This window comes from Alternaria triticimaculans, assembly GCF_023758025.1.
Source record: "Alternaria triticimaculans strain BMP 0046 chromosome Unknown scaffold_3, whole genome shotgun sequence".
NCBI classification, from domain to species: domain Eukaryota; kingdom Fungi; phylum Ascomycota; class Dothideomycetes; order Pleosporales; family Pleosporaceae; genus Alternaria; species Alternaria triticimaculans.
The window spans coordinates 2,132,024-2,154,512 of NW_026055960.1; the positions used below are offsets into that span (position 1 = coordinate 2,132,024).

General features: G+C 52.0%; 10 protein-coding genes across 10 annotated transcripts; 5 read left to right on the forward strand and 5 right to left on the reverse strand.

Moving 5' to 3' along the window:
* Nucleotides 1-2,237: 2,237 nt before the first annotated feature.
* Nucleotides 2,238-3,794, forward strand: J4E78_003404 (uncharacterized protein; the record flags this gene model as incomplete). Its single annotated transcript, XM_049364044.1, has 2 exons — nt 2,238-2,700; nt 2,752-3,794. The coding sequence occupies 2 exons, from the start codon at nt 2,238-2,240 to the stop codon at nt 3,792-3,794; spliced, it is 1,506 nt and encodes a 501-aa protein (XP_049224709.1).
* Nucleotides 3,795-4,508: 714 nt separating this feature from the next.
* Nucleotides 4,509-5,867, forward strand: J4E78_003405 (uncharacterized protein; the record flags this gene model as incomplete). Its single annotated transcript, XM_049364045.1, has 3 exons — nt 4,509-4,592; nt 4,655-5,550; nt 5,603-5,867. 3 exons carry the CDS (start codon nt 4,509-4,511, stop codon nt 5,865-5,867), a joined length of 1,245 nt encoding a protein of 414 aa, XP_049224710.1.
* A 455-nt stretch (nt 5,868-6,322) lies between these two features.
* On the forward strand, nt 6,323-7,393 carry RPS3 (40S ribosomal protein S3; the record flags this gene model as incomplete). The annotated part of the gene is made up of 4 exons (XM_049364046.1): nt 6,323-6,345; nt 6,406-6,431; nt 6,591-7,009; nt 7,061-7,393. The coding sequence occupies 4 exons, from the start codon at nt 6,323-6,325 to the stop codon at nt 7,391-7,393; spliced, it is 801 nt and encodes a 266-aa protein (XP_049224711.1).
* Nucleotides 7,394-7,879: 486 nt separating this feature from the next.
* Nucleotides 7,880-8,944, reverse strand: J4E78_003407 (uncharacterized protein; the record flags this gene model as incomplete). The annotated part of the gene is made up of 1 exon (XM_049364047.1): nt 7,880-8,944. One exon carries the CDS (start codon nt 8,942-8,944, stop codon nt 7,880-7,882), a length of 1,065 nt encoding a protein of 354 aa, XP_049224712.1.
* Nucleotides 8,945-9,576: 632 nt separating this feature from the next.
* J4E78_003408 (uncharacterized protein) lies at nt 9,577-10,618 on the reverse strand (the record flags this gene model as incomplete). The annotated part of the gene is made up of 2 exons (XM_049364048.1): nt 9,577-10,067; nt 10,153-10,618. 2 exons carry the CDS (start codon nt 10,616-10,618, stop codon nt 9,577-9,579), a joined length of 957 nt encoding a protein of 318 aa, XP_049224713.1.
* Nucleotides 10,619-11,173: 555 nt separating this feature from the next.
* Nucleotides 11,174-12,118, forward strand: J4E78_003409 (uncharacterized protein; the record flags this gene model as incomplete). Its single annotated transcript, XM_049364049.1, has 1 exon — nt 11,174-12,118. The coding sequence occupies one exon, from the start codon at nt 11,174-11,176 to the stop codon at nt 12,116-12,118; it is 945 nt and encodes a 314-aa protein (XP_049224714.1).
* A 347-nt stretch (nt 12,119-12,465) lies between these two features.
* J4E78_003410 (uncharacterized protein) lies at nt 12,466-13,077 on the reverse strand (the record flags this gene model as incomplete). Its single annotated transcript, XM_049364050.1, has 2 exons — nt 12,466-12,972; nt 13,072-13,077. The coding sequence occupies 2 exons, from the start codon at nt 13,075-13,077 to the stop codon at nt 12,466-12,468; spliced, it is 513 nt and encodes a 170-aa protein (XP_049224715.1).
* Nucleotides 13,078-13,723: 646 nt separating this feature from the next.
* Nucleotides 13,724-14,752, reverse strand: J4E78_003411 (uncharacterized protein; the record flags this gene model as incomplete). Its single annotated transcript, XM_049364051.1, has 3 exons — nt 13,724-13,873; nt 13,928-14,280; nt 14,335-14,752. 3 exons carry the CDS (start codon nt 14,750-14,752, stop codon nt 13,724-13,726), a joined length of 921 nt encoding a protein of 306 aa, XP_049224716.1.
* A 308-nt stretch (nt 14,753-15,060) lies between these two features.
* J4E78_003412 (uncharacterized protein) lies at nt 15,061-18,006 on the forward strand (the record flags this gene model as incomplete). Its single annotated transcript, XM_049364052.1, has 5 exons — nt 15,061-15,186; nt 15,238-15,467; nt 15,678-15,873; nt 16,141-16,614; nt 17,299-18,006. The coding sequence occupies 5 exons, from the start codon at nt 15,061-15,063 to the stop codon at nt 18,004-18,006; spliced, it is 1,734 nt and encodes a 577-aa protein (XP_049224717.1).
* A 241-nt stretch (nt 18,007-18,247) lies between these two features.
* On the reverse strand, nt 18,248-22,482 carry J4E78_003413 (uncharacterized protein; the record flags this gene model as incomplete). Its single annotated transcript, XM_049364053.1, has 9 exons — nt 18,248-18,805; nt 18,853-20,048; nt 20,226-20,488; nt 20,541-21,155; nt 21,211-21,235; nt 21,292-21,474; nt 21,525-21,629; nt 21,839-22,043; nt 22,105-22,482. The coding sequence occupies 9 exons, from the start codon at nt 22,480-22,482 to the stop codon at nt 18,248-18,250; spliced, it is 3,528 nt and encodes a 1,175-aa protein (XP_049224718.1).
* Between the last annotated feature and the right edge of the window lie 7 nt (nt 22,483-22,489).

Genomic DNA, 22,489 nt, shown 5'->3' on the forward strand with positions numbered 1-22,489 from the left:
TCAGTCACTGCTGGGGAGGTTCCGTGGCTCTACAAACAACCCATGCAACAGAGCTAGAATTCTGCGACAACATACCTTGGCATTTATTGCCTCGTACTTTCAAGGATGCTGTCGATCTCACCTGGCGGCTTGGGCTGCAGTATCTGTGGATAGATTCATTGTGCATATTGCAAGACGATATCGATGACTGGCGTCATGAAGGCGGCAAGATGGCTTCCATCTATTCCAACTCATTCATTACGCTGGCTGCGACTAAGTCCGCCAACTGCAACGTAGGTTTATACACGACAGAAGAAACCCACAGAAAGATCAATCTTCACAGAGTACGCGACAAGTGTGGAGAAGTGCACATGATCCACAGCAGTAGGGCAATGCTGCATAGAGGATTTGGCCTCTCACAGCTGCCGCTATTGACTCGAGCCTGGGCTTTGCAGGAGCGTCTACTACCACCACGAGTCGTACATTTTGCTGGTGAAGAACTTTTTTGGGAATGCACAGACAAAGGGACCTGCGAATGCGAAACGATCAATTCTCCCCTGTGGTATGGCTTCAGCAGGAGAAGTAGATCTGGATTTCTTTCGATGAACGCATCGGGCGCCCCTATCCCAAGCGAGAAGATCGAGTCAATGGCAAGGGACTGGCGCAACCTCGTGTGCTATTACACGACGCTCCACCTCACTTTCCAAACCGACACTTTGACTGCACTCCAAGGGATCGCTAAGGCCATGCAACTCGTACGGAACTGCTCATACTATGCTGGGTTGTGGGAGGATACTTTAGTGGAGGACCTACTATGGTATTATACGGAACTGGATACATCAAAAGCACCCTTTTATCAACCGCCTAGCTGGTCTTGGGCTTCGCGCAAAAGTGATGGGTTTGTTGCCTGGTATAGGCATCGAGGAAAACGCGTAAGACACGCGCATATTGCGGCTGTCTCCGTCACACCAAAGGGTTTGGATCCGACTGGAGAAGTTCACGCTGGATCTATAATCATATCTGGTAGACGTATAACAGCTCACCTGGGATTCAAGGATGAGAAGCCTTCTCTAGTTGTTCTGAGCAGTATACTACAAGATGATGGCACGAGTCGGAGTTATACTCCTTCAAATTGGTCGTTCGATATCGATATTACGCTTGGCCGAGCGATGGAAGTGGAGCTTCTCGAACTGGCAGTGGACAATTTTGAGCTAAAAAACATCATCACCTTCTTGTGTCTTCGTTCGGTCGAGCACAATGCTGCTAAGAGTGACTATCCTACTGGGGACGACATTCCGACGTTCGAAAGAATTGGTATTGGTCAATTCTACCTCTCCGAAGAAGTTGTTACTTGTTTCGAGTCTCAACCTGGTACCATTAGGCTGGTCTAGTTCTCCTTGCGTCCAGCGTTGGCTGGATATTCGTACGTCGGAATGCTATGGGCCCGCTGTCAAGTGTAAAAAACAATTAATTACTGCATGCAATATCCGGTGTCTCTTACTTGGAGTAACGGGTGGCTTTTGAGTACGTTATAGCAGTGGGGAAGACAGGCCGCAACTCATTGCGGGGAACAACCCCGAATTCCACTCCACCTCCGCTAGCAGCAGACGACAGCACGACGAAACGATTACTCGACTTCGCGATAATCGTACATGTACGGCAAAGCTGAATACGAGAGGTACACCGATATATTATCGCAGGTTTGATGTCAGTTGCAATGTTCGCGGATCCTTCCGATACCGCATGGTGACGGGCCTTTTCTTATCATGCCGTATCTGGTATCTCGGATGAACCCCTCCACTCCTCCATGCCGATCCCTCCGTACAGGCATCGCTGCCGAACCACTCAAACCCCGGACGTATGCCCCGACACGAGGCGAAATAATGGGTATTGGTCAGAAAGAGCAGGGAGTTTATCAGGAGGACCATGCGCGACGTGAGATAGACAGCGGAGAAATGTTACCTTGCACTCGCTACCACCGTGCGACGGCTGGATAAACGGCTGCGTCAGCGCTTGGCCTCAGGCCGCATGTAACTCCACGGAATGGGTGCATTTCTTGCAGATTTTATAATCGGAGAGGCTAGCTTGCGGTGATCGTACTTAAGCTTGTGGACGCAGTTGGTTCGTTCGACGTTGAGTCGCATTGCACCTTCCTTCACGACAGCCTAAGAAGCGCAGCTCGATCGCGTCGCTCCAGGCTAGGACTTGGTCAAGCATCAACAATATCACAACGCTTTCTCGACTCTCGGCCTGTCAGTATGTCGACGAACAAAGATCCCGAACTTGCGAAGGACGGCCTTGAAGTCACAGCATCTCTCTCCTCATCCAAAGATGCCAATGCGCCCGTGCCAGTCGAAGGCACGACCGAACACCTACCCACGTACGAGCACGAGAAGGCCCTAACATGGAAGTTCGACCTCCGGATACTGCCCATGCTGGCAGTCATGTACCTCTTCAACGCGCTCGACAAGGGTAACTTGGGCAACGCAAAGACGGACAACATGGACAAGGACCTCGGCTTTGTTGGAAACCAGTACAACATCATGCTGAGTATCTTCTACGTACCTTACGTTATCTTTGCGCCGCCGATTGGTATGCTGGGAAAGAAGTACGGACCGCATCGCGTGCTGCCGATCATGATGTTTTGTTTCGGTAGCGCAACCCTGCTTGCTTCCAGTGTGCAGAACTGGAGTGGGATGATGGCTTTGAGATGGTTCTTGGGTGAGTACTTGAATTGAGACATCGAAAGGTTACATGACTGACAGTATACAGGTATGGCTGAGTCCGCCTTCTTCCCGCTTGTCATCTACTACTTGACCACCTTCTACCGCCGAGGCGAACTTGCAAGAAGACTGGCCTTGTTTTATGCCGCATCCAACATCGCGAACGCTTTCTCAGGCCTTCTCGCCTTTGGCGTATTCCAAATCGAATCGAAGCTCGACTCGTGGCGCTACCTGTTCATCATTGAGGGAGCGCTTACAGTCTGCTTCTCATTCTTCGCCTACTGGTACCTTCCCAAGAACGCATTCGAAGCCAAGTTCCTCAACGAATCGGAAAAGCAGCTCGCGTTTACCCGTATCCAGATTGACTCCTCATCGGTCGTTGACCAAAAGTTTGATCTGAAGGACGCGCTTGGGATCTTCAAGGAGACCTCGACCTACGGTTTCCTCGCTATTGAGGTCTGCCTGGGTGTACCGCTCCAGTCCGTGTCACTTTTCCTGCCGCAGATTGTGGCGCGACTTGGCTACGACAAGATCAAGACGAACCTCTACACCGTTGCGCCCAACATCGTCGGAGCTGTCGTGCTTCTCATCTTGGCCTTTGCCTCCGACCACACACGTCTCCGCTTCCCCTTCATCGCCCTCGGCTTTCTGCTCACGTTCATCGGCTTCATCATCTACGCCACCATCGACGTGGAGCACTCCCTTACCGTCGCATACTTCGCCTGCTTCATGATGACTTGGGGAACATCCGCACCTTCTGTCCTCCTCTCAACATGGTATAACAACAACGTCGCCGACGAGAACCGACGTGTTACCCTTACTTCCGTTGGTGTGCCGCTGGCGAACTTGATGGGTGTGGTCAGCTCCAATATCTTCAGGCCGCAGGATGCGCCCGAGTACATTCCCGCGCTGGCCACCACTGCGGCTTTTGGCGCGACTGGATGTGTGTGTGCCGCGCTACTAGGTGCTTATATGGTCGTAGACAACAAGAGGAGGAACGCGAAGCAGGGCGTCAACCACACTGCTAGGGATGTGTCGACTGAGAAGCTCAGGGATGGACCTAAGAACCCAGAGTTCAGGTGGTTCTTGTAGGGTGGGCATGAAGTTGAGGCTGCTCAAAAAAAGTGTGTTTCTTTTGGATTGAACACGTCGACTTTGTCATTTTTGCAACAAGCGCGTGCCTTTGGATAGATCTAGATACCCTTTGAATCCATGTTTGCGTCTTCAAAAAGGAACACACGCGAGCCGCGCATTGATCCGATAGCGGGAAAGCTCCTCAAGCACGGGCGTGACCGACACGGTCACGCGTCACCATCATCCAAACCAGTGTGAGACAGGTTGAGAGGATCAACGCGGACTCGAACCGGTCTGGAGCCTACATTGACGTTAGGTCAGCTACTATGCATGTTTCCATCTTGATGTAGGCTCCATGGTGTTCAAGTTTTCCTTGAATGAGGTAGATGCAAGAATGAAGGCGAGTTGCAGCACGAGACGCAGCTGCAAGGGTGTTTCCGTCCAGGGATCGTCGAGAACGCGCAGGCGTTAGCGCCATCTCTTATCGCCGAGGCAGCTGCTACATCACCCGTCACATAGCCTCACGCGCCTCACTCGACAGTCATCACGGGTCGCAGCTCAGAGCTGCCTAGTACCTTGCTGTCGCTGCATCTATCTATACTCTGTTCTGCCTTCATCTCTTCTGAGGTTCATCTGGACACTGGACACTTCTTTGTCCATACCCCATCCATCACTTGCGACACCGCGTCCGATAAGCCTCGCTGAGCTCCGGGAGTTCGACTCATCACTACCATGGCGGTCAAAGCTGCAGTGCCATTCCTGGTGGCCATGATGCTGCTGACAGGTGTGTGTAATACACTGTTGACCAAGTACCAAGTATGTGAACCATCCCACACAGCCGACTCGCTGGAAGTCTGGTACTGACTGCGCGCGACCAGGACATGCAATGCGTCGACAACTGCGACTCTCCCTCGCCGAAATACCGCCAGCACTTCGAACAGCCCGTCCTTCAGACCCTACAGATGTTTGTGGGCGAAATGGGCTGCTGGCTCGTCATCGGCCTATTCACCCTCTACCAGCGGTACGCGAGCGCGAAGGCAGGCTACGAGGCCATCCCGGACAACGATGGCGCTGCTACACCAGGTTCAGATGATAGCGAGACCGGCGCTGTTGCCAACCCGCTGAAGCCTGCGCATCCCGATGATGAGGGCAGGATACCACTCGAGGGACGAAGCATCTTCTTGTTGGCGCTCCCAGCATGCTGCGACATTGCCGGAACAACGCTCATGAACGTTGGTCTGCTGTTTGTCGCAGCCAGTATCTACCAGATGACTAGAGGCGCTCTGGTGCTTTTCGTCGGTCTGTTCAGTGTCTGGTTCCTCAAGCGCCATCTTGGGCTCTACAAGTGGTTCTCGCTCTTTGTTGTCGTTACTGGTGTTGCGGTTGTTGGACTCGCAGGCGCCATCACCAAAGACGACAAAGCATCACCCGGACACCAATCCATTCACGATGATACCACTGGCTCTGTTGGTGCGCAGGCTGCCACTACTCAAGCTGCCATGACCATCATCGGTGTACTGCTCATTGCTGGTGCGCAGATCTTCACCGCGACGCAGTTTGTGCTCGAAGAGAGGATCATGGAGAAGTACGCCATGGAGCCGATCAAGGTTGTCGGCTGGGAAGGTGTATTCGGCTTTTTGGTTACGCTCATTGGCATGATCATCCTACACTTCGCAATTGGAACTGGTTACTTTAACGCGAGAGAGGGATTGTACCAGATGACGCACTACCGCGCTATCGCAGTATCGTCGGTGCTGATTATGATCAGCATTGGGTATGTCTTCCAACCTCCTCCCTCAACTCTATCTCTTACTGACACGCCACAGTGGCTTCAACTTCTTCGGTCTATCCGTGACTCGCACCGTCTCTGCCACTTCACGCTCGACCATCGATACTTGCCGCACCCTTTTCATCTGGATTGTGTCGCTTGGCCTTGGCTGGGAGACCTTCAAGTGGCTCCAGGTTGCAGGTTTCGCTCTGTTGGTGTACGGCACGTTCTTGTTCAACGACCTCATTCGCCCACCGCTAAAGGCGTGTGTTGAGAGGAAGGCTGAGCCTCTGCTACCTGAAGGCCCGATCGAGCACCTTTAGTCTGTGGAGAAGAATGGAAGCAAGGAGGTCGAGGAATACTGTATATATTGTGCATGAGATTGGCGTTGGTTGGCGCAGGGTAAGCTCTGCTACGCGGGCATCGAATATTATCTTTTGCATCAGGCCTACATGAACTACGTGCGTTGACATTCATTAATCGTGAGACCCCGAAAGCGCCTCTTCGTGCGAGGGAGATACTGGAGAATACTCTTCAATTGACCGGGTAATACATGTGAAAGGAAAGATAGTGTAGTACGGTATCTATTTCTGCTGTTCTTGGTAGGGAGGGGCTGTCTAATCATGGTCGGTGGTGGTGGTGGTGGTCCGAGCGCCGGTCCACACCACTCGCTTAATATTGTAATTCCCAAGTCCATCAACTACGACTTCAACAACGGCTCGACTTTTCTGAACACCCACGCCCGGAGTTCAGATACGCCCTTCCAAAGTTCGACAAAATGGCCACCACTCAAACCACCATGTGAGTTTATCCGGACGCCTCTATGACGCGCAATCGGGAATGAGTACTGACGGCCTGCAGCTCCAAGAGGAGAAAGTTCGTAGCTGGTACGATATACCCTTCCCACACGCAGTAGACGGAGAATAGAAGGAGACGGCGATCATTGGTGTTGCTGCATGGCAAAGAGCCTGCGAAGCCAGGACGTCGAATTCGAGGATCGCGGGACATTGCGCACACAGAACGGTCGCTAACATGACCCCTACCAGACGGTGTTTTCTACGCCGAGCTGAACGAGTTCTTCCAGCGCGAGCTGGCCGAGGAGGGCTACTCCGGCGTCGAGGTCCGCGTCACCCCCACCGTCACCGACATCATCATCCGCGCCACACACACCCAGGAGGTTCTCGGAGAGCAGGGTCGCCGCATCCGTGAGCTCACCTCGCTCATCCAGAAGCGCTTCAAGTTCCCCGAGAACTCTGTCTCCCTCTACGCCGCCAAGGTCCAGAACCGTGGTCTCTCCGCCGTCGCCCAGTGCGAGTCCCTCCGATACAAGCTTCTCAATGGTTTGGCCGTCCGAAGGGCTTGCTACGGTGTGCTGAGGTTCATCATGGAGTCTGGCGCCAAGGGTTGCGAGGTTGTCGTCTCCGGAAAGCTCAGGGCCGCCCGTGCCAAGAGCATGAAGTTCACCGTACGTACACACACGTTGGACGCATCGCAATGACATACTGACGTTGTCTAGGACGGTTTCATGATCCACTCCGGTCAGCCTGCCAAGGACTTCATCGACCACGCCACCCGCCACGTCCTGCTCCGCCAGGGTGTGCTCGGTATCAAGGTTAAGATCATGCGCGGCTCCGATCCCGAGGGCAAGGCCGGCCCATCCAAGACTCTTCCCGACTCCGTTACCATCATCGAGCCCAAGGAGGAGCAGCCCGTTGTCCAGCCCATGTCGCAAGACTACGGTGCCAAGGCCATCGCTGCTCAGCAAGCCGCGGAGCAGGCCAGGCAGGCCGAGCAGGGCGAGGGCGAGGCCCAGCCAGCTGGTGGTGAGGGCTACTCTGAGGAGCAGTAGGTTGATACTTTGCTGCGGGCGCAATGAGGTTACGAAAAGGCATTTAGCGGAAGGATATGATGCCATGACGAACCCTGACACATCTTCCTTTGCACATTCGGAATGGACTGGGCTGCTTTTTTGACACGGGAGGGAAAGGAGTCTGCACTGCTTTACTGCTATGTACTCAAATGAAACCACCCAAACATCAAAGATGGCTCTGACCATGAGTATGTTCTGATCGACGTCACTGCTGTCTCCACTACATCTTTTGACTTTACGTATTGCCCTCTCATATTGATTCAAAAGTGGGCTGATGTCATAGAACGTGCAGGTGGGGGCTGTCACAATGTCCCACACGTGGTGTCTTTGAACTTGTAACGTACGCAACATTTACAGCTTCGCACCTCATACAAGAAAAAAGCTGAATAAGTCTAGAGCCTACATTAACGTCAGGTCACCTACTTTACATGTTTTTATCTTGGTGTAGGCTCCACAGTGTGTCGCTCATATGCTGCCGAACACAGCCAAGCTACTCATGACCTTACCATCGTCACCAACCATCAGATTCCACCCGCAGCTGCTGCCCAGCCCAGGGTTCGCGATCCAGGCCGGCTCCCAGTAAAACAGCCCAGTACCCTTGCCATTCGGCACAGCAGCCACACGCTTCGCAACCTCTTTCATCCACTGCGTCTGCCCATCCACACTGATTGGGATACTCTTCACATCCGCAGGGAAAGCATTTGACGGGTTTGGGCAGTAACTCGGCCAGTTGGTCTCTACAACCATAACCTCCTTACCGTACTTCTTCGCCATGTTGTTTAAACTGGTACTGAGCGCAGACAGCGTAGCAGCGCTGTTGTAAAACGGATAGTACGACACACCCTGGACATCGTAGTCTGCAGCCGATAGCCCGCCGCCCGAGCCCAACACGGTGTCGTACCACCACTGCTGCGTATCCCATTTCCAGCCATTGTCCAGATGAATCATGATCTTGGGTTTGGGGCTCATCGTCGATTCTTTGATGGCTTTGGATGCGGATTTGAGCAGGGCAGCGACATTCTTCGGTCCATCGGTGCCGGAGAGCTGGCCGATGGGAAATAGGAGTCCGGGTGTGATTTCATTGCCAATACTGACGAGGTTGAGGGCGATGCCGTTGGTAGCGAAGGTGTTGAGTACGTTCTTCGTGTAGTCGTAGACTTGCTTGATGAGAGCTTCGCGGTTCAGCGACTTCCACGCTGCGGGCACGACTTGTTTGCCTGGGTCCGCCCAGTTGTCGCTGTAGTGGAAGTCGAGGTAGATGCCTAGGCCGGCTGCTTTGGCGCGCTTCGCGAGCTTGATGTTGTAGTCGAGGTTGTAGTTTCCGTCGGACGGGTTCACCCAGATCCGTTGGCGCACGGTGTTTACGCCGCTATTCTTTAGGATGGTTTCGAGGGGCTGGACGGTGCCGGCAGCATTTTTGTATTTTTTACCGGCTGCTTCTTCGATCAGGAGGGAGGACCAGTCTGCACCTTTGTAGGGGAGCGCTGCGAGTGCCGTGCTGGCAAAGAGGAGGAGGGACGTGAACCGCATCGTGAGGGAAAGTGATCGCTACTGAGATAGATGCCCCTTACCTTTCCAAGGAGACAGCAGCTATATACCAGAGAACATCCCGCAACCTGTTACTGATCAACGGCGTTTTAGAAGTACGGACAAACCTCTACATGTGGAAACGCATCCCCTCCTCCAATTTGCACCGTTAGCTGTATGCATCTGAACGTGACACCAGAACACTAAACAAAATGCATAAACAATAGTACTTCCTCCAATAACACCCGGTGCCACTATACAAAGCGCAGTTTCGAAACATATGAACTACCGAGGCGAGCTTTGCCGTGTGGGGAAGTTGGCCGGGGTAAAGCCCCGGAGGAAATCTAGCCTAGGATGCCGCGGAACACGTGGGAGCGGGCGGAGGAACGAGTTCCGGAACAAGTAGCTTATGAGTGCCTTATTGGGCTCGTAGTGTTGGAAAGAGGTTTGGGGATGGTATTTTGTCTGGGTGGGTTTGTTCATGTTGAAAGTGGCACGATTGTGACAAGGATGCTGGAAGAAGTGCGCAAATGGTCTGTGAGTGAAACAGACCGAAGACGTGCAGGAGAGAAAGCATAGGGGCAGTTGTGGGCATTATTTATACAGGAGATGGTGACAAAGGCGCGATTTCTGCTTTACTGGTCGAAGTTCTTGATCTCAGGCATCATGCCAAGACCCTTTCCTTCCTGTTTTGTGGTGCCTTCGCCTTCGATGACGCCTCCCGCTTTGCGCTCGTTGACGTGCTTCCGGAGCAGGCTGAGAATCTCGCTGCCCTTCCACCTGCTAGGCACAGGCCTGTACGCAGGCTTAAAAGTTCCAACAGTCTGCGCCCACTCGCCCTCTCCAGGTTGTCTCTTGCGCTCGTCCTTCTCGGGCAGCTTCGTCTGTGCCGTCGCGTCCATGCCCTGCGCATTGGGGTTGGACATGGCAGCGCCACCACCCTCAGCTGTCTCGTGAGACGTAGGTGTGGGTTCTTGAGTCGCCCAGTAGTAGATATCCCAGTCGTTCTCGTCGAGGAAGGTGTCGTATTGCTGCATCAGGGAGGGAGACATGGTGCTTAGGTGGGCGTCGGCGAAGGTGCTGAGGAGGAGATCACTTTCTAGGGTTCCCCTCTTGCGGCTCTGATCTGATTGTACGTTAGCTATGTTTCGTCCTGGTCACCAAATCGTGTATTTCATGAGGAATAGGGAATGGGCAGTGTATGAACGGACATAATAACCTCGCACGCATGGTGTTCGCGTCCTCGCCAGTCCTGCGGATAGGTTCGACCTTGAACTTGGCGCCCTCCATCTCGCCAACACCCAGTTCGCTGTTCGCTCCGCTAACGTCCTGGTCCTTGCTGCCCTGTGTACCGCCTGTCATGCGCTCGGTGTTCTCGGGCACAGAATCCTTGGGTGCGAATTTGGCGTCGGCGTTGGTGATCAACTCGGGCGGGGCTGCGTCATTGCCAATTGAAGGCATCTCATTGGCAATGGTAGATGTGGTGTTGGTCAGGTGAGGGTTCAGAGGTCTCTCGATCTGGTATTTGCGGTACGTCTCGGAGGTGTCGTTTGTGCGCTTGTTGAGAGCTTCAAACTCATTGCTACGGAGGGTGGAGATGCTGAATGTGCGGCATTGGGTGCGCGGGAGGGAGAGGAGAGCGCGCGATGAGCGAGCAACTAGTCTTGAGGACGCCATGGTCAGAGAGTCTGTCGTGAGGCTTCAATTGGCGTTTGGACAGATTGTAGAAGGTGCAGGTGGTGTTGCCGAGGGTCGTGGAAAACGTCACCGGGCCAAAGCTCGCTCGAGGATTACTAAGACGAAAATGAACCCTGTGATCGCCTCGTGAAGTCTATTACTCCTACACATCGCCCAATAGCATCGGTCATTCAATGCGCAAATCCCGCGACATAACCGATACCATCAAAGGCGACCACACGTCCGTAAAATTATCGCACCATCACGGGTCATGGACATTCGCAACAACGGTGTAGGCGGTATTGGCCGCGCATCGCATTCACTATTACGCTAGAACCGCTTTGGATGAGCGTCTGCCTCAGTGTCTCTTTGAGTCCCTGCTTAGGTGCTATGAGCCAGTACGTAGTTGCCAACGCGGGAGCCTAAACAACCGTGCAGCTACGACCCGCCAAATAGATTCGTCAATGTACTCCTCAGTATTACTGCAATTCGTACGCTCCTCAACCGCCCTTAGTATAAGACTGGTCACCATTGCGTTGCTTGTTCTCTTCACAAATGACCAACCCAACTATCAACTCTAATCTCAAGTTCCTGAACAAGAATAAGCAAAACGACGATACTACGGAGCAAGCAGACATCAAAGCCCAGCAGAATCGGTGCTCCAGTCTCGTCACATTACCGGTCGAGGCAATGCCCAAAACTACCACTTCACGCCCCCCTCTCCTCGCTCTACCGGGCGAGATCAAGTTGATGGTACTGTCTGAGTACCTACCTTCCAACAAATTCTTTGTTCGCCCGGATTTCGAGAGAAATCAGCTCCATACCTTCGATTTCGCGAAACAAGTCTTGCCACTCTTGATGGCCATTCCAGAACTGAAGTATTTGGTATACGACGTGTTGTTGAAACAGAATAAGATCCTAATAACGACCTCTCCTCGTGGCGGCATACCATACCCTCCGGGGTGGATAAACGCGCTAATTCCGCGACTATGCGTGCGCATACACATGACTGAGGAGGGTATACAATTTCTCCGCCAGCTAGCGACGGGGAAGCTTGGGTTCGAGAAGCTCGTCGAAATCGATATCAGACTTACGGCCGCAAGGATGAAAGTCATCTCGACAGAACCTACACTCCTAACACGTCGGTCCAGCGAGCCTCTAGTACCGCATGTCGCAGTGGTCTTAAAGAATATGGAGTCTATCGTATTCCCTTTCAAGACCATCTCAGTATCTTGCGCATATGCTGATAACGTAGGCTACAGAGACAGCTGGAGAGATTTGTCGGGTCGAGCAAGCATACTAGGTGCATTCGCAAACAAAATACTGAGCAAGATCAGCCTAAGCGAGGGAAGAACAAACGAGGATGTTTCGGAGAGGTATAGCTGCTATAGGAACAAAGATGGCTCCATACTGAAAGGTGACGAAGACGCGGTGTGGCCTTATGGGCCGGTCTGCGAGTTGTTCGAGTACACCCACGTGTTACAGATAACGATTAAGTAGGGCGAGCACATCTCCAAGTCAGATAGCTCATCGTTGCTATTGAATGAGGCGATTCGTGGAGAGACGCGGGCGACGATACTTCGATGTCATGACTGTAGGGCTATGGAGCATGAAACCAGATATGAGGTGTCAAAATCCAATTAGAGGTATTCAAAGTCGTCACAGACTATTTGACCGTTCCCGTACGAGGCAATTCAGTGACTCTTATCACGAACCCAATGAGTTGTTATATACACTTATTCAAGCTCAGCAGTTATCTACCGAAGGCGGTGTGTAGGTATACTAGAACGAACAGGGGTATTGCCTCACTGCCGACTTCGGTTCAAAATCTATACTCAGCTTCTCATCTACTTGATCAGAAGCTTGATTGAAGTGCGCCCGAAGCCACGGTCAGACAAAGGTATACCCACCGCTTCTCTCTCGGGCCACGTATCCACGTATTCTTTCTCTGATTCAGGCGATTCCCCGGAGCGGTAGTATCGACATAACTTCGCATCGCTGTTCTGAGCTTCAGCTATCGCAATCTTTTGCAATAGCAGCTCTTCCACAGGATCGCAGACTTGGGTACGTATCCATATCAATACAGGGTCCGTGACAGTAAGCCAGGCATGTTTGTATGTGATCTTTAGTTTCTGCGTGTGGAAAAGCATTGGTGCCATAGCTTTGAGAGAGTGTCGCATTTCCTCGATTGCGGGCGGGAACTCATTTTCGTCGTCCGTGAGGTCCAGTGTTTCGGTTGCCTCTACCGACGATCGGAGGTACGGCAAAACACGACCATCGATGTCTATCTCCACGGAGCGTAGATCTGGAAACCCCATATCGCCATTAGCTAGCCGAGATATGTAGTTCAGACTCTTGAGTGTGAGTGTGATGTTAATATGGAGATGCCGAACAAACTTATTGATTGAGTGCGGCGGAAAAGCGCGATTCTCCATCGCAAAAGGATTGCAAACGACCATGGTGTTTTGACCGTAGAAAACTTCATAGATCATTCCGGCCATCCCAGGGATTGCACGCACAAGATTTAGCCAGCAGTCTTTGTAACAGGCGAGTCCATCGTGCGTATAGGACTCGCGGATTCGACAGTGACACGACCTCCGAAACTTTTGTCGATTGGGTAGAGCTAGGCGCAGAATTTGTAACTTAAGCTCATCTGGAAGAGCTAGGAAATAATCGATGGAGCGCTTGGACCGAATCGACTTCTTCAATCTGTTGATGCCGGGAAGACTGAAGCGAGCGAGAAAGCGCTTGATAGAGCGTTTGGGTTGAACGACCAATTTTAGTTCCATAATGCGGAGAGGCCGGGTTGGTTGAGTCGATAGTGGTGGAGTGGAAACAGTTTTTAGGGGAAAATTGCTTGGGATTAAGAGTAAGCCTGCAGGAGTGAGTGGTATAACATGAGTGCAGACTTGCGGTGGCAGCCAGCATGTTGCTCGAGCTTTCACTAAATCACAGGCCCACGCCAACCTAGGAGAAGCTGAACACCCTAGAGCCTAGGCTGACGTTAGGTCACCTACTTTGCAAGATTTTGGTTACATGTAGCCTGTAGACCTGTTCAGCTTTGCCTTGTGTGAGGTGGGCCGTGAGATAAGCCCGCAAAAGCTCTCAAGATCGTGCTTGGGGCAGCGTGTAACCGCCCAAATCATTGAAAAACTTGCCACCTCTCGTCATGATGTCAGAAATCTCTTCTCCTAACCAATCTTTCGTTGACGTAGTTCTTGGCTCTTCGATCTCTCTGACCAAGTTGCCTGCAACCTGTGACTCGATCAGCACTACTTCTTCGCCACATATCGAGTCATTGCAACTCACCATCATACTATGACCCTGTCTTGCAGGATCTACGCTTGTAGACACGATGGTATCAGCGACATCCTCGGTTGTGTTCGCAGGTAGACCACTCTCTTTCCACTTCTCTGAGTAACCCGAGGTGATGTGCGTAGGGGTAAAGAAGGGTGCAACAACATTGACGCGGACGCCTAGCTGGCGGGCAACGGACTGTGAAGCTCGTGATAAGCCCACTACGCCATGCTTAGAAGAAATGTATGAAACTACTCCAGTCCCGCCAAAGTATCCGGACGTTGAGGCGATAAGTACAATAGAGCCTCGTGCACCGTCCGCGTCCGGTGGGTTTGATTTCATGGAATGCATAGCCATTCGGAGAGCTATCTAATGTTAGAGATAGACCAGGAGAGTACTAGTGAGACAATGTAGCTCACTGTTCATGGTGCCCTTCAAATTGATGTCGATGACCCTGCCAGCTTCAGTCGCCTCCATCAATTCCCCATTTTCGTCCACTTCGAAGTCAAAGAAACCCTTACTCTCCATCGTCCCTGCATTCGCAACAACGATATCGATTTGACCGAACGTCTTTTTCGTCTCTCGAAAAAGAGCTTTTATATCGTGCCAACTAGTGACGTTGGTGGGGTGATACCGGGCTCGTGATGGCTCTGTGAGAGATGTGATGAGGGCATTGGCAGCGTCACTGGAGGAAGGAAGATCAGCTATGACAATGTTGCAGCCATGGCCATGGTAGGTACGGGCTGTTTTGGCGCCGATGCCGTTTGCGCCGCCTGTGATGATGACAGTCTTGGGCTTGTTGTTGGGAAGGTGATAGCACGAAGCGCTTGTATTCATGTTTGATCCAAAATGAGTATACCACCCAGTCTGGTTTTCAGGTATTCCAGCCTTATTATCGCGTGTATGCGGGTGCTTTGAGAGAAAAGGCTGCCCCCGGGGAAAGACGCGTTTCTCCGTGGGGCGTGGTGACGGGTGGAGGTTTACCCCGCTTTAGCGCGACGCGCCCCTCCGAAGACGCGTCGCAGTCGCGATCGGTCCTACTTGTCCATCCCGACCATCGGAACACCCAATGACGACAGTCACCAAACATCCCGCAAGGCGCGACATCCTACTTCGACTTCCGCCTTAATAGCACGAACAACACCATGTCGACCAGCACTATCCCGATACCCCGCGACCCAACCGATGACGAAGCTCTTGCCCTGTTCAAGGCCATAGAGGAGAAGTTCCCATCGCAGTCACTTGGAGATGACAAGTGGTATGTTCTTCTGGTATGGTATGTCTTATATACACAGATGAGAGCATTGACTAAGCCATTATAGCTCGCGGCGATGGTAGGCGGCGGGCAGCCGGGCTTCGCGCCTCTGCTCTACAAGGAGCTCATCAAGCGACCCGAATGCCAAACACCCGAACAGCGTCAGGCGTTGATGCGGAGGATACGAGAGACACTGTTCAAGCTCATCGTCATCGTGGGCGTGTGCAAGCCGCTGGAAGCCATCTTCGATATCGATGCCATTACGAGGCCAGAGGACAAGGATTATACATTCTCCCGGTATAGAGTCACGCGTCGTCAGCAGGCGATTGCGAAAACTGACAACAAGCAGAGAGGGATGGCAGTGTGACGAAGCGAACTCAAAACGTGGTGCAGCATGGCAAGGTCGCTTATACCAACACAACCAGGAGGGCATCGACAACGTTTTGGCATCACAAAAGGATTTCGGCATGTAGTCCCTGGCCGCTTTCTGATACTGAGCTAACGCAGTATAGATTGGACGAGCAAGCAAATCACCTACGGCCTCTATCTATCCGATCACAGCATCCTCAACGACGTCGAGACCGAGCTCACCGTACTCAGCGGCATCATGATACAAAATCTGCCGAGAGAGACAGCCTGGCATTTGCGCGGGACAAGGCGCATCGGCGTCAGCAAGGAGGACGTGGAGACAATCCAGCAATGTGTAAGACAGCATTCAACTTCCGTCTCGTAACGTGCACTGACCAGGCATAGATCGAGCTTGTCGCCAGCTTCTGTGGCTTGCGGTTACATAGGGTGCCAAGGGTCGCTGACATTGAGCATGAAGTCTGAGCGGATTGGTCACAGTCATTCCGCAGATTATATGCCCTGCTGACATACAGGAGCAAACTTCTAGCTATGGTATAAGACATGCTCATTGACCTTGAGTCACAACCAGATCCAAAGTTGTCATATACCTACAATGACCCAGCAAGATCAAGACGGCATCACAACAGCAACATTGTCTCCATCGCTCAGGCAATGGGCACACCTTCCCGAGGAGCTGAAAATTTATGTCTTATGCTTTGTCGTTGGTGACATTCCTGAAAGCCCCGTGCCAGACAGTAACTATACAGTCATCTTCCGCAAACATATGGAACCTATCTATGAGGTGCGGAACAAGGAACTGTACCGGCTGGCCCGGACCGCTTACTACAACAACAATGTCTTCGAAATCTGTATCGAGGAGAAACCGTCTCATTCGTCTCAACGAGTCACCTTTCGTTACCCTCCTGCAGAAATAGCAAGCATGATTCGGCACTTACGCGTTACCGTTAAGACTTACACCATGGATGTTTCACGACTGGAACATATACTACTGTGCAATTCGCAACCTTTGGCCTTTATGCTGCAGGCAACAAGGCCCGTATTACAATCGAACGAACTAGGCCTGCCTTTACCAATCGTGAGATCGAGATGGCTCATGACGGCACCCCACGACAATGCCTGGCAAACTGGATTCACGAACCTGCATACTCTGAAGCTCAGCTTCCACTTCTTTGATGATGACAATCTCACAGAAGGCGATGAAGACTGTTGTATGTCGCCTGAATTGATAGAGGAAACGAGAGCGTGCTTAGCTGACACAAAGACGTTGTTCAAGGCAAAGGAGGTGGAACTTGACCTGACGCTGGAATGCCACAATAGCATTGCGCGTGTCTATTGCAATAAGCACACCGATATCATTGAACACTGGAAGCTGCTGGCAACGACGAAGAGTGATGGATAGCATACTAATCGCTCTAGTTCGTACTAAGTCCAAGTCTAGATTGATACGAACAGGCAAAAAGAGAGGTGAACCAAAGTCTACCACTATACTGACCCGCTCTGACACCGCTTTTCTTATCGACGGTGACGTTATCTTGCGAGCTGAGCATGTAGAGCAAACGCAGAGGTTGCTGCCTAATCCCTGGTCACCGTAGCTTTTGACTCTCACCTGTCGCGTGCGCGGTCATGACGCGCGCACTAGTTGGCACGTCAACAACTCATATCGCCAGCTCCTTCTCTCTCTGCCACAATACACCAGACGCCGAACCTCACGGCTACCTCATCTGCTTAACTCCCTCTTTCAACGCTAACAATGACTCAGAACATACCCTCCGGCGGCACTCGCGTCGGCTTCGACGCCCTTCCCGATGAGCTCAAGGTCCAAATCCTCACGTACGCCCTCAGCACCAACAAGTACATCATGGCAAGGAACCACAAAGCCATCGAGAAAGGTTTGAACCTACCAACTTTGCTACTCGTCAACAAGCGCATGCACGCCCTTGCCGCACAAGTGTACTACAGTGGCAACACCTTTGTCGTTCGGCGCTCTGGCGTGTCTTGGGGGCACGTTACCCCGGGCGCTGACGACAAGTGGCGTTTCCCTCCGTTTGTGTTCGGTAGTCACGTTCGCAAACTGGTGATACAGCTGGAGTTGTACCGTCGCATTGACAACGCGGCACAGTGCCTAGAGCCGTCGTTGGAGAACGATTGGCTGGTGCTTCTCCGTCCCCGGCCTGCCCACAAAGCTGCTACTCTCAATGCGCCGCAGCAGGCAGGAGGGCAAGATTGGCAGAATCAATTCCCCAAGCTTTCGGAGCTGACCGTGCGACTGAGCACTTCCCTCAGCTTGCATTTACAAATCAACAGTGACAGCGCTCAGGACCGACGAGCATTACTTGATCTTCCAAACAAAGCAACTGTTGTGCTGCAGCCAAAGCTTTTGAGGCTCCAGAATGACTCAGGCGCGGAGCTCAGGTCCAGTGACCCGATGCATGGGGCCATTCACAACATGGTCAAGCTCAGGATCTAAGCTGAATACCAGAAGAAAGGTGGTTGAGGTATGAGGAACTTGGAATAGCTTGTGTTTCAGCAGATTGGTGGCGTGGGTCAACAATAAGAGCGGCCATATAGACATTGCTTTTCATTTTCTGGAAAGGATTGCTGTTTGGTTTTTCTGGACAGACACCGTACTGACAGAAAATGCTTTCTCTTTTTTTTTTGTATCACTGGCAGGCGAACGTTCCGCTCGGTCCACCACTTCCACTCACCTGCTATTCGCGAGTTTCGGGCGTAACGATTGCATCGGTTTCTTCGTTGTCCGCCCCATTCACATCTGGTTGCGATGGGGTTGCGATGCTGTTCAGTAGAGTCGTTCGTAGGAGTCGTAGCTCATGATTCATGTTTTTTTCGAGCACCTTCATCTTCACAGCCACAGCTTCCTCAATTTTGGCCGTCATGGCGTCTTGCTGTTGCTGCATACCGTCAAGCATCTCAATCTGTTTCGACTGCAAGTATAAACTTGCTTGGAGGTGTGTATTGTGTTCCAGAATCGTAAGCTTGTCAATTAGACTGTCCGCCCTGCTTTGTAGCTCCGTCTCGCCCAAGTGATTCATATGCCAGTAGTAATACCCATTCATTGCGCGAACAAGATGCGTGAACAAGTCGTGTAGTGACGCATGGAAGAGGGCGCTATTCCCGTGTTTCTTATCCTCAATCAAAAGGTCTTCGTAGTGCGCAGTCCGATTCCACACTGTCATGAGTGAGGCCAAGAATCCAGTTTCGCTAGTGTTCAAGCATCGGTCGCTGCCGAACATGAAGAACTTGCGCCACTATGGCTTATCAGTCCACGATGATATATCTAGGGGGAGCTTCTTACTTCAGATATGAAACTATGGAGCAGAGCTCGAAAATATTGTTTGTAATACGCGTGCTTGGTGTTGAGTCCCCAACTAGCGTCGTTACGGTCGAAGCCTATCTTGATCTGTCTCCACAGCCCAGAATCATCCTCGCGAGGAAGGTTTGACTGTATTGAATCACTTAGATGGTGTGTAAGCACCGTGTATTGATAGGCCCATGTAGTCTTCCACTGCATGGTAGTCCGCGGCGTGTCGCCTGCGGCCCTCCATTTGCCAAGATACGGGCGATATCGAGAGAGCTCCAGGCAACAGACATCTAGCCAACCCCTGTCGGTCGTACCATCAGCTGTAACCATTGCCTCCGCTGCGATGATAGCTTCCCTCCACAATGAGCCGTGTGCCGTGGGGGCGATGCTGTTAGGGCTGAGAATTTCGGCAATTCTCTCATGGCCTTTGTCGTCCCCCGTGCCATGGAAAGCTGCTAGAAAGGCCGTACCATAAGGGCCACTCATCACCTTGGGATCACAGCCATACTGCAGAAGTAGTTCCACTATACTCACATGTCCTAAAGCAGATGCGGTTTGGAGGGCGTTGCCGTACGACCTCCTGCGAGAGTTTGGGCTCGCACCCGCTTTTAGCAGTAGCTCGACGAATCTTTCGTTGCCTTGTACGATTGCTGCATACAATGGAGTCTCGTAGTCCACACCCTGCTCATCTTTACAAGGCATATCCAGCGTCGTCTTTGGATCGTTGGCAAGTAGAAGTTGCAAGATCTCGATATGCACGTTCTTGAAGCATGCTCTGTAGATAGCGGAGCCGTCTGTCCCTGGCGGGGCATCGACATCGGCTCCGAGTCCCACCAGCGCAGTGGCTAACTGGAGGTGGTTCCCGGATACAGCAAGCTGCAGTGGTGTGCCGAATATGCTCATGCAGTCATATCCAGTGTGGTCGAGGTCCAAGATAGCACGGGCTGTCTTGAAATAAGACCAGTATAAGGAGACATGCAAGGGAGTTGGATAGTGCTCTTCTACTGGATCGTCACCGAGATTCCAGGCTCTATGTTGATGGCGACGCCAGGCGAGGAAACCAGTAGCGTCGGCACGCCCGAATGACTCAATGAAGTCCTGTGGAATCGATGCGCCGGGTATCTCCCAAGCTCTCCGGGCATATAGTAGCATATTCATGGCCGAGTGGTCTAAGAAAGGCCCCTCAGTCCCTAGGATCAATCGATCCAAGCAGCGAAAAGCCATATGAGCTTGAAGCTGCCAATAATCAAACGTGAGGCCATGGACCTTTCCGTGGCATTTCGACTCACCGGGTAACAAGAAGCTTTCCACGGACGGGTGACTGAATTCCAAGGTGGTTTTAGACCGGTTTAGCTGCACTAACGTACTGGAACATATCTGCACGAGTTGGGAAGCAGAAGTCAAGCCGGTATAGTCGATAGCCAGCTTTACATCGGCTTCCCCCCAGGTGCACAGAAGAAGCATGAAGATTGACCTCGCCATCTCCAGATCTCGGGGCGGGATTTTCTCCAGAGCTTGAGAATACAGAGCCTCAATGGTGGAAGGAAGAGTTCGCAAGACTTCTTCAACTTGGCTATCAGTGTGACATGTGCTGAGTTCCCTGAGAACAGCACCTGTCCATTGAAAGGAGCTGTCTCTCTGTTAATCAACAGTACGGCTGATGTGATCGTTGGTAAACTTACCTGGTCTTAGTTTTCATCAGAGTACGTCGTATATATTCCGTCAACGTGCCCGATAGTGGAGTCGGATGTCGCAACGGAGCGAATTGCGGTACAGTGTGCTCCATATGGTACGCAACATACTTGGCTAGGTCTGCCTGGGCATGCGCGTCTATGTCAACGAGCGCAGGTGCTGCAGTGTCAAGATCCTGGATGGCCTGGCATACATCGGAGTCATGCTTGGTCGATACGAAAAGATGAAGATTGCCCTCATTGTCTTGCTGAAGATCTCGGATGAGACCCAGAAGCAGTTTGCGATTCGGATGCATCGACTCGAGAGTATGGTCAAGTCCGTCGATAACCATGAACACATCGCGCTTGCTCTCTCGCACCAAGTGGCACACTATGTCACTGAGTTCGTCGAATTTCGGGAAGGACCCCATCTGCCTGTGGTTCTTCTCAACCTCGCGTACATATGCTGGTATCGATCCGGCAATCGTGATCATTTGCCTGATCAGAGAGCGCAGCATGTCTTCTAATTGATCCGAATCTGCAGCGGTGCCGTCCATGAAGTAGTATAAGACCAGTTTACGGAGGTCTCCCTTATACTGCTTTCGGATGTATTCGATGATGATTGAACTGCAAGTCATTAAATGTCAGCCAAGCTCCACGTTCAGAAATCGATGCTGCTAACCAAAGATAGGACTTTCCTGAGCCCGCTAAGATCGTCAGCATGAACTTGAGCTGCGTCGTTCGACTCCACAGCTATACTTACCCCTGCCATGTAGTAGTAGGAATTGCTGCGGGTAGCGCAGCCAGTCCTCAAAGGCCCGATGTTTGAGCAGCCAGTCGCCGGTGCTTAGAAATCCTTGGTATTGAAGGAGATCAGTCTGTATCTTCTGGTGCTTATCGATCTTCTCCTTGAAGATCCAGTCACGAAGCCTGTCGTCCTCAGTGGCTTGAAGATCAGTTTAGGGTCTGTCCATCACCACAAGTCAGACTACGTACTCTGTGAAATGATCAAGATCTGGTCGACCGTATCAGAGACAGCGTTCAGCGTTGATAGCACCTCGGAAACTTCAGAAAGAAGTGCTGCCGATTCTTTCTTCCTATCTGCAGCAGTCAGACTTGCACGAACCAGTCGGTAGCAAGCTCACATTGGTGCGCTACATGTGTAAGCCAGCGAGCACTTGAGGCTTCCTGCATATCAATCTCTTCTTTTAGCAGACTCAGGGGTTCTTCCACAAGGGCTTGAAAACTCGCGACGAAACGAGCTGACTCGCGTTAGTAGAGGAGCACGAAATGCATCCCAACGAGCCTACCGTGTCGACCACCTTTGCAAGCGCTCCTAACCTCGAAAGCGTATCTCAGTACAGCCGCGTATACTGAGACGACACTGTCTTGCAGTTGAAGCCAATCGTCGATCTCTGGATCACCATAATGCAGCTCAATACTAGCGTATCGTGCAAGGAGATCCGCCAGGAAAGCGGAGGCTTCGAATATGGATTGTGTCCTGTCGAGATCGTTCTGCACAAGCTAATGCGCATTGTCAATATCACGAGCATTCAATTCCAGTACCGAAACCTACCCGTAGGCCAAAGGTGATGATAGACCATGCTGTCGCACCGTATCCGGTGACATCGTACTTTAGTCCCTCGCTAACGAAACCTTTGAGCTCGAGTACGGCCATGAGTACTGTCCCGGCCCGTTGCTTGATGACGGCCTTGCATCCTCCAGCTTTGGCGAACCATCCGCTCTTTTCGCACTCGACGTACCGGTCGCGAGTGACATCTTTGACTTCCTGCACGAACTGGACTGGAGACCATGACGCGGTCTCAGTTCCGGAAGGCGGACCGAGGAGCACCTCCGACTGCTCATTGCTAAGCTCGGAGCGTTCAAGGGCCAGGAGCCAAAGATCTGGTTTCTCAATGCGTGGTCCTTGAAACTGTGGTGATATTATGGTCATCGGATGC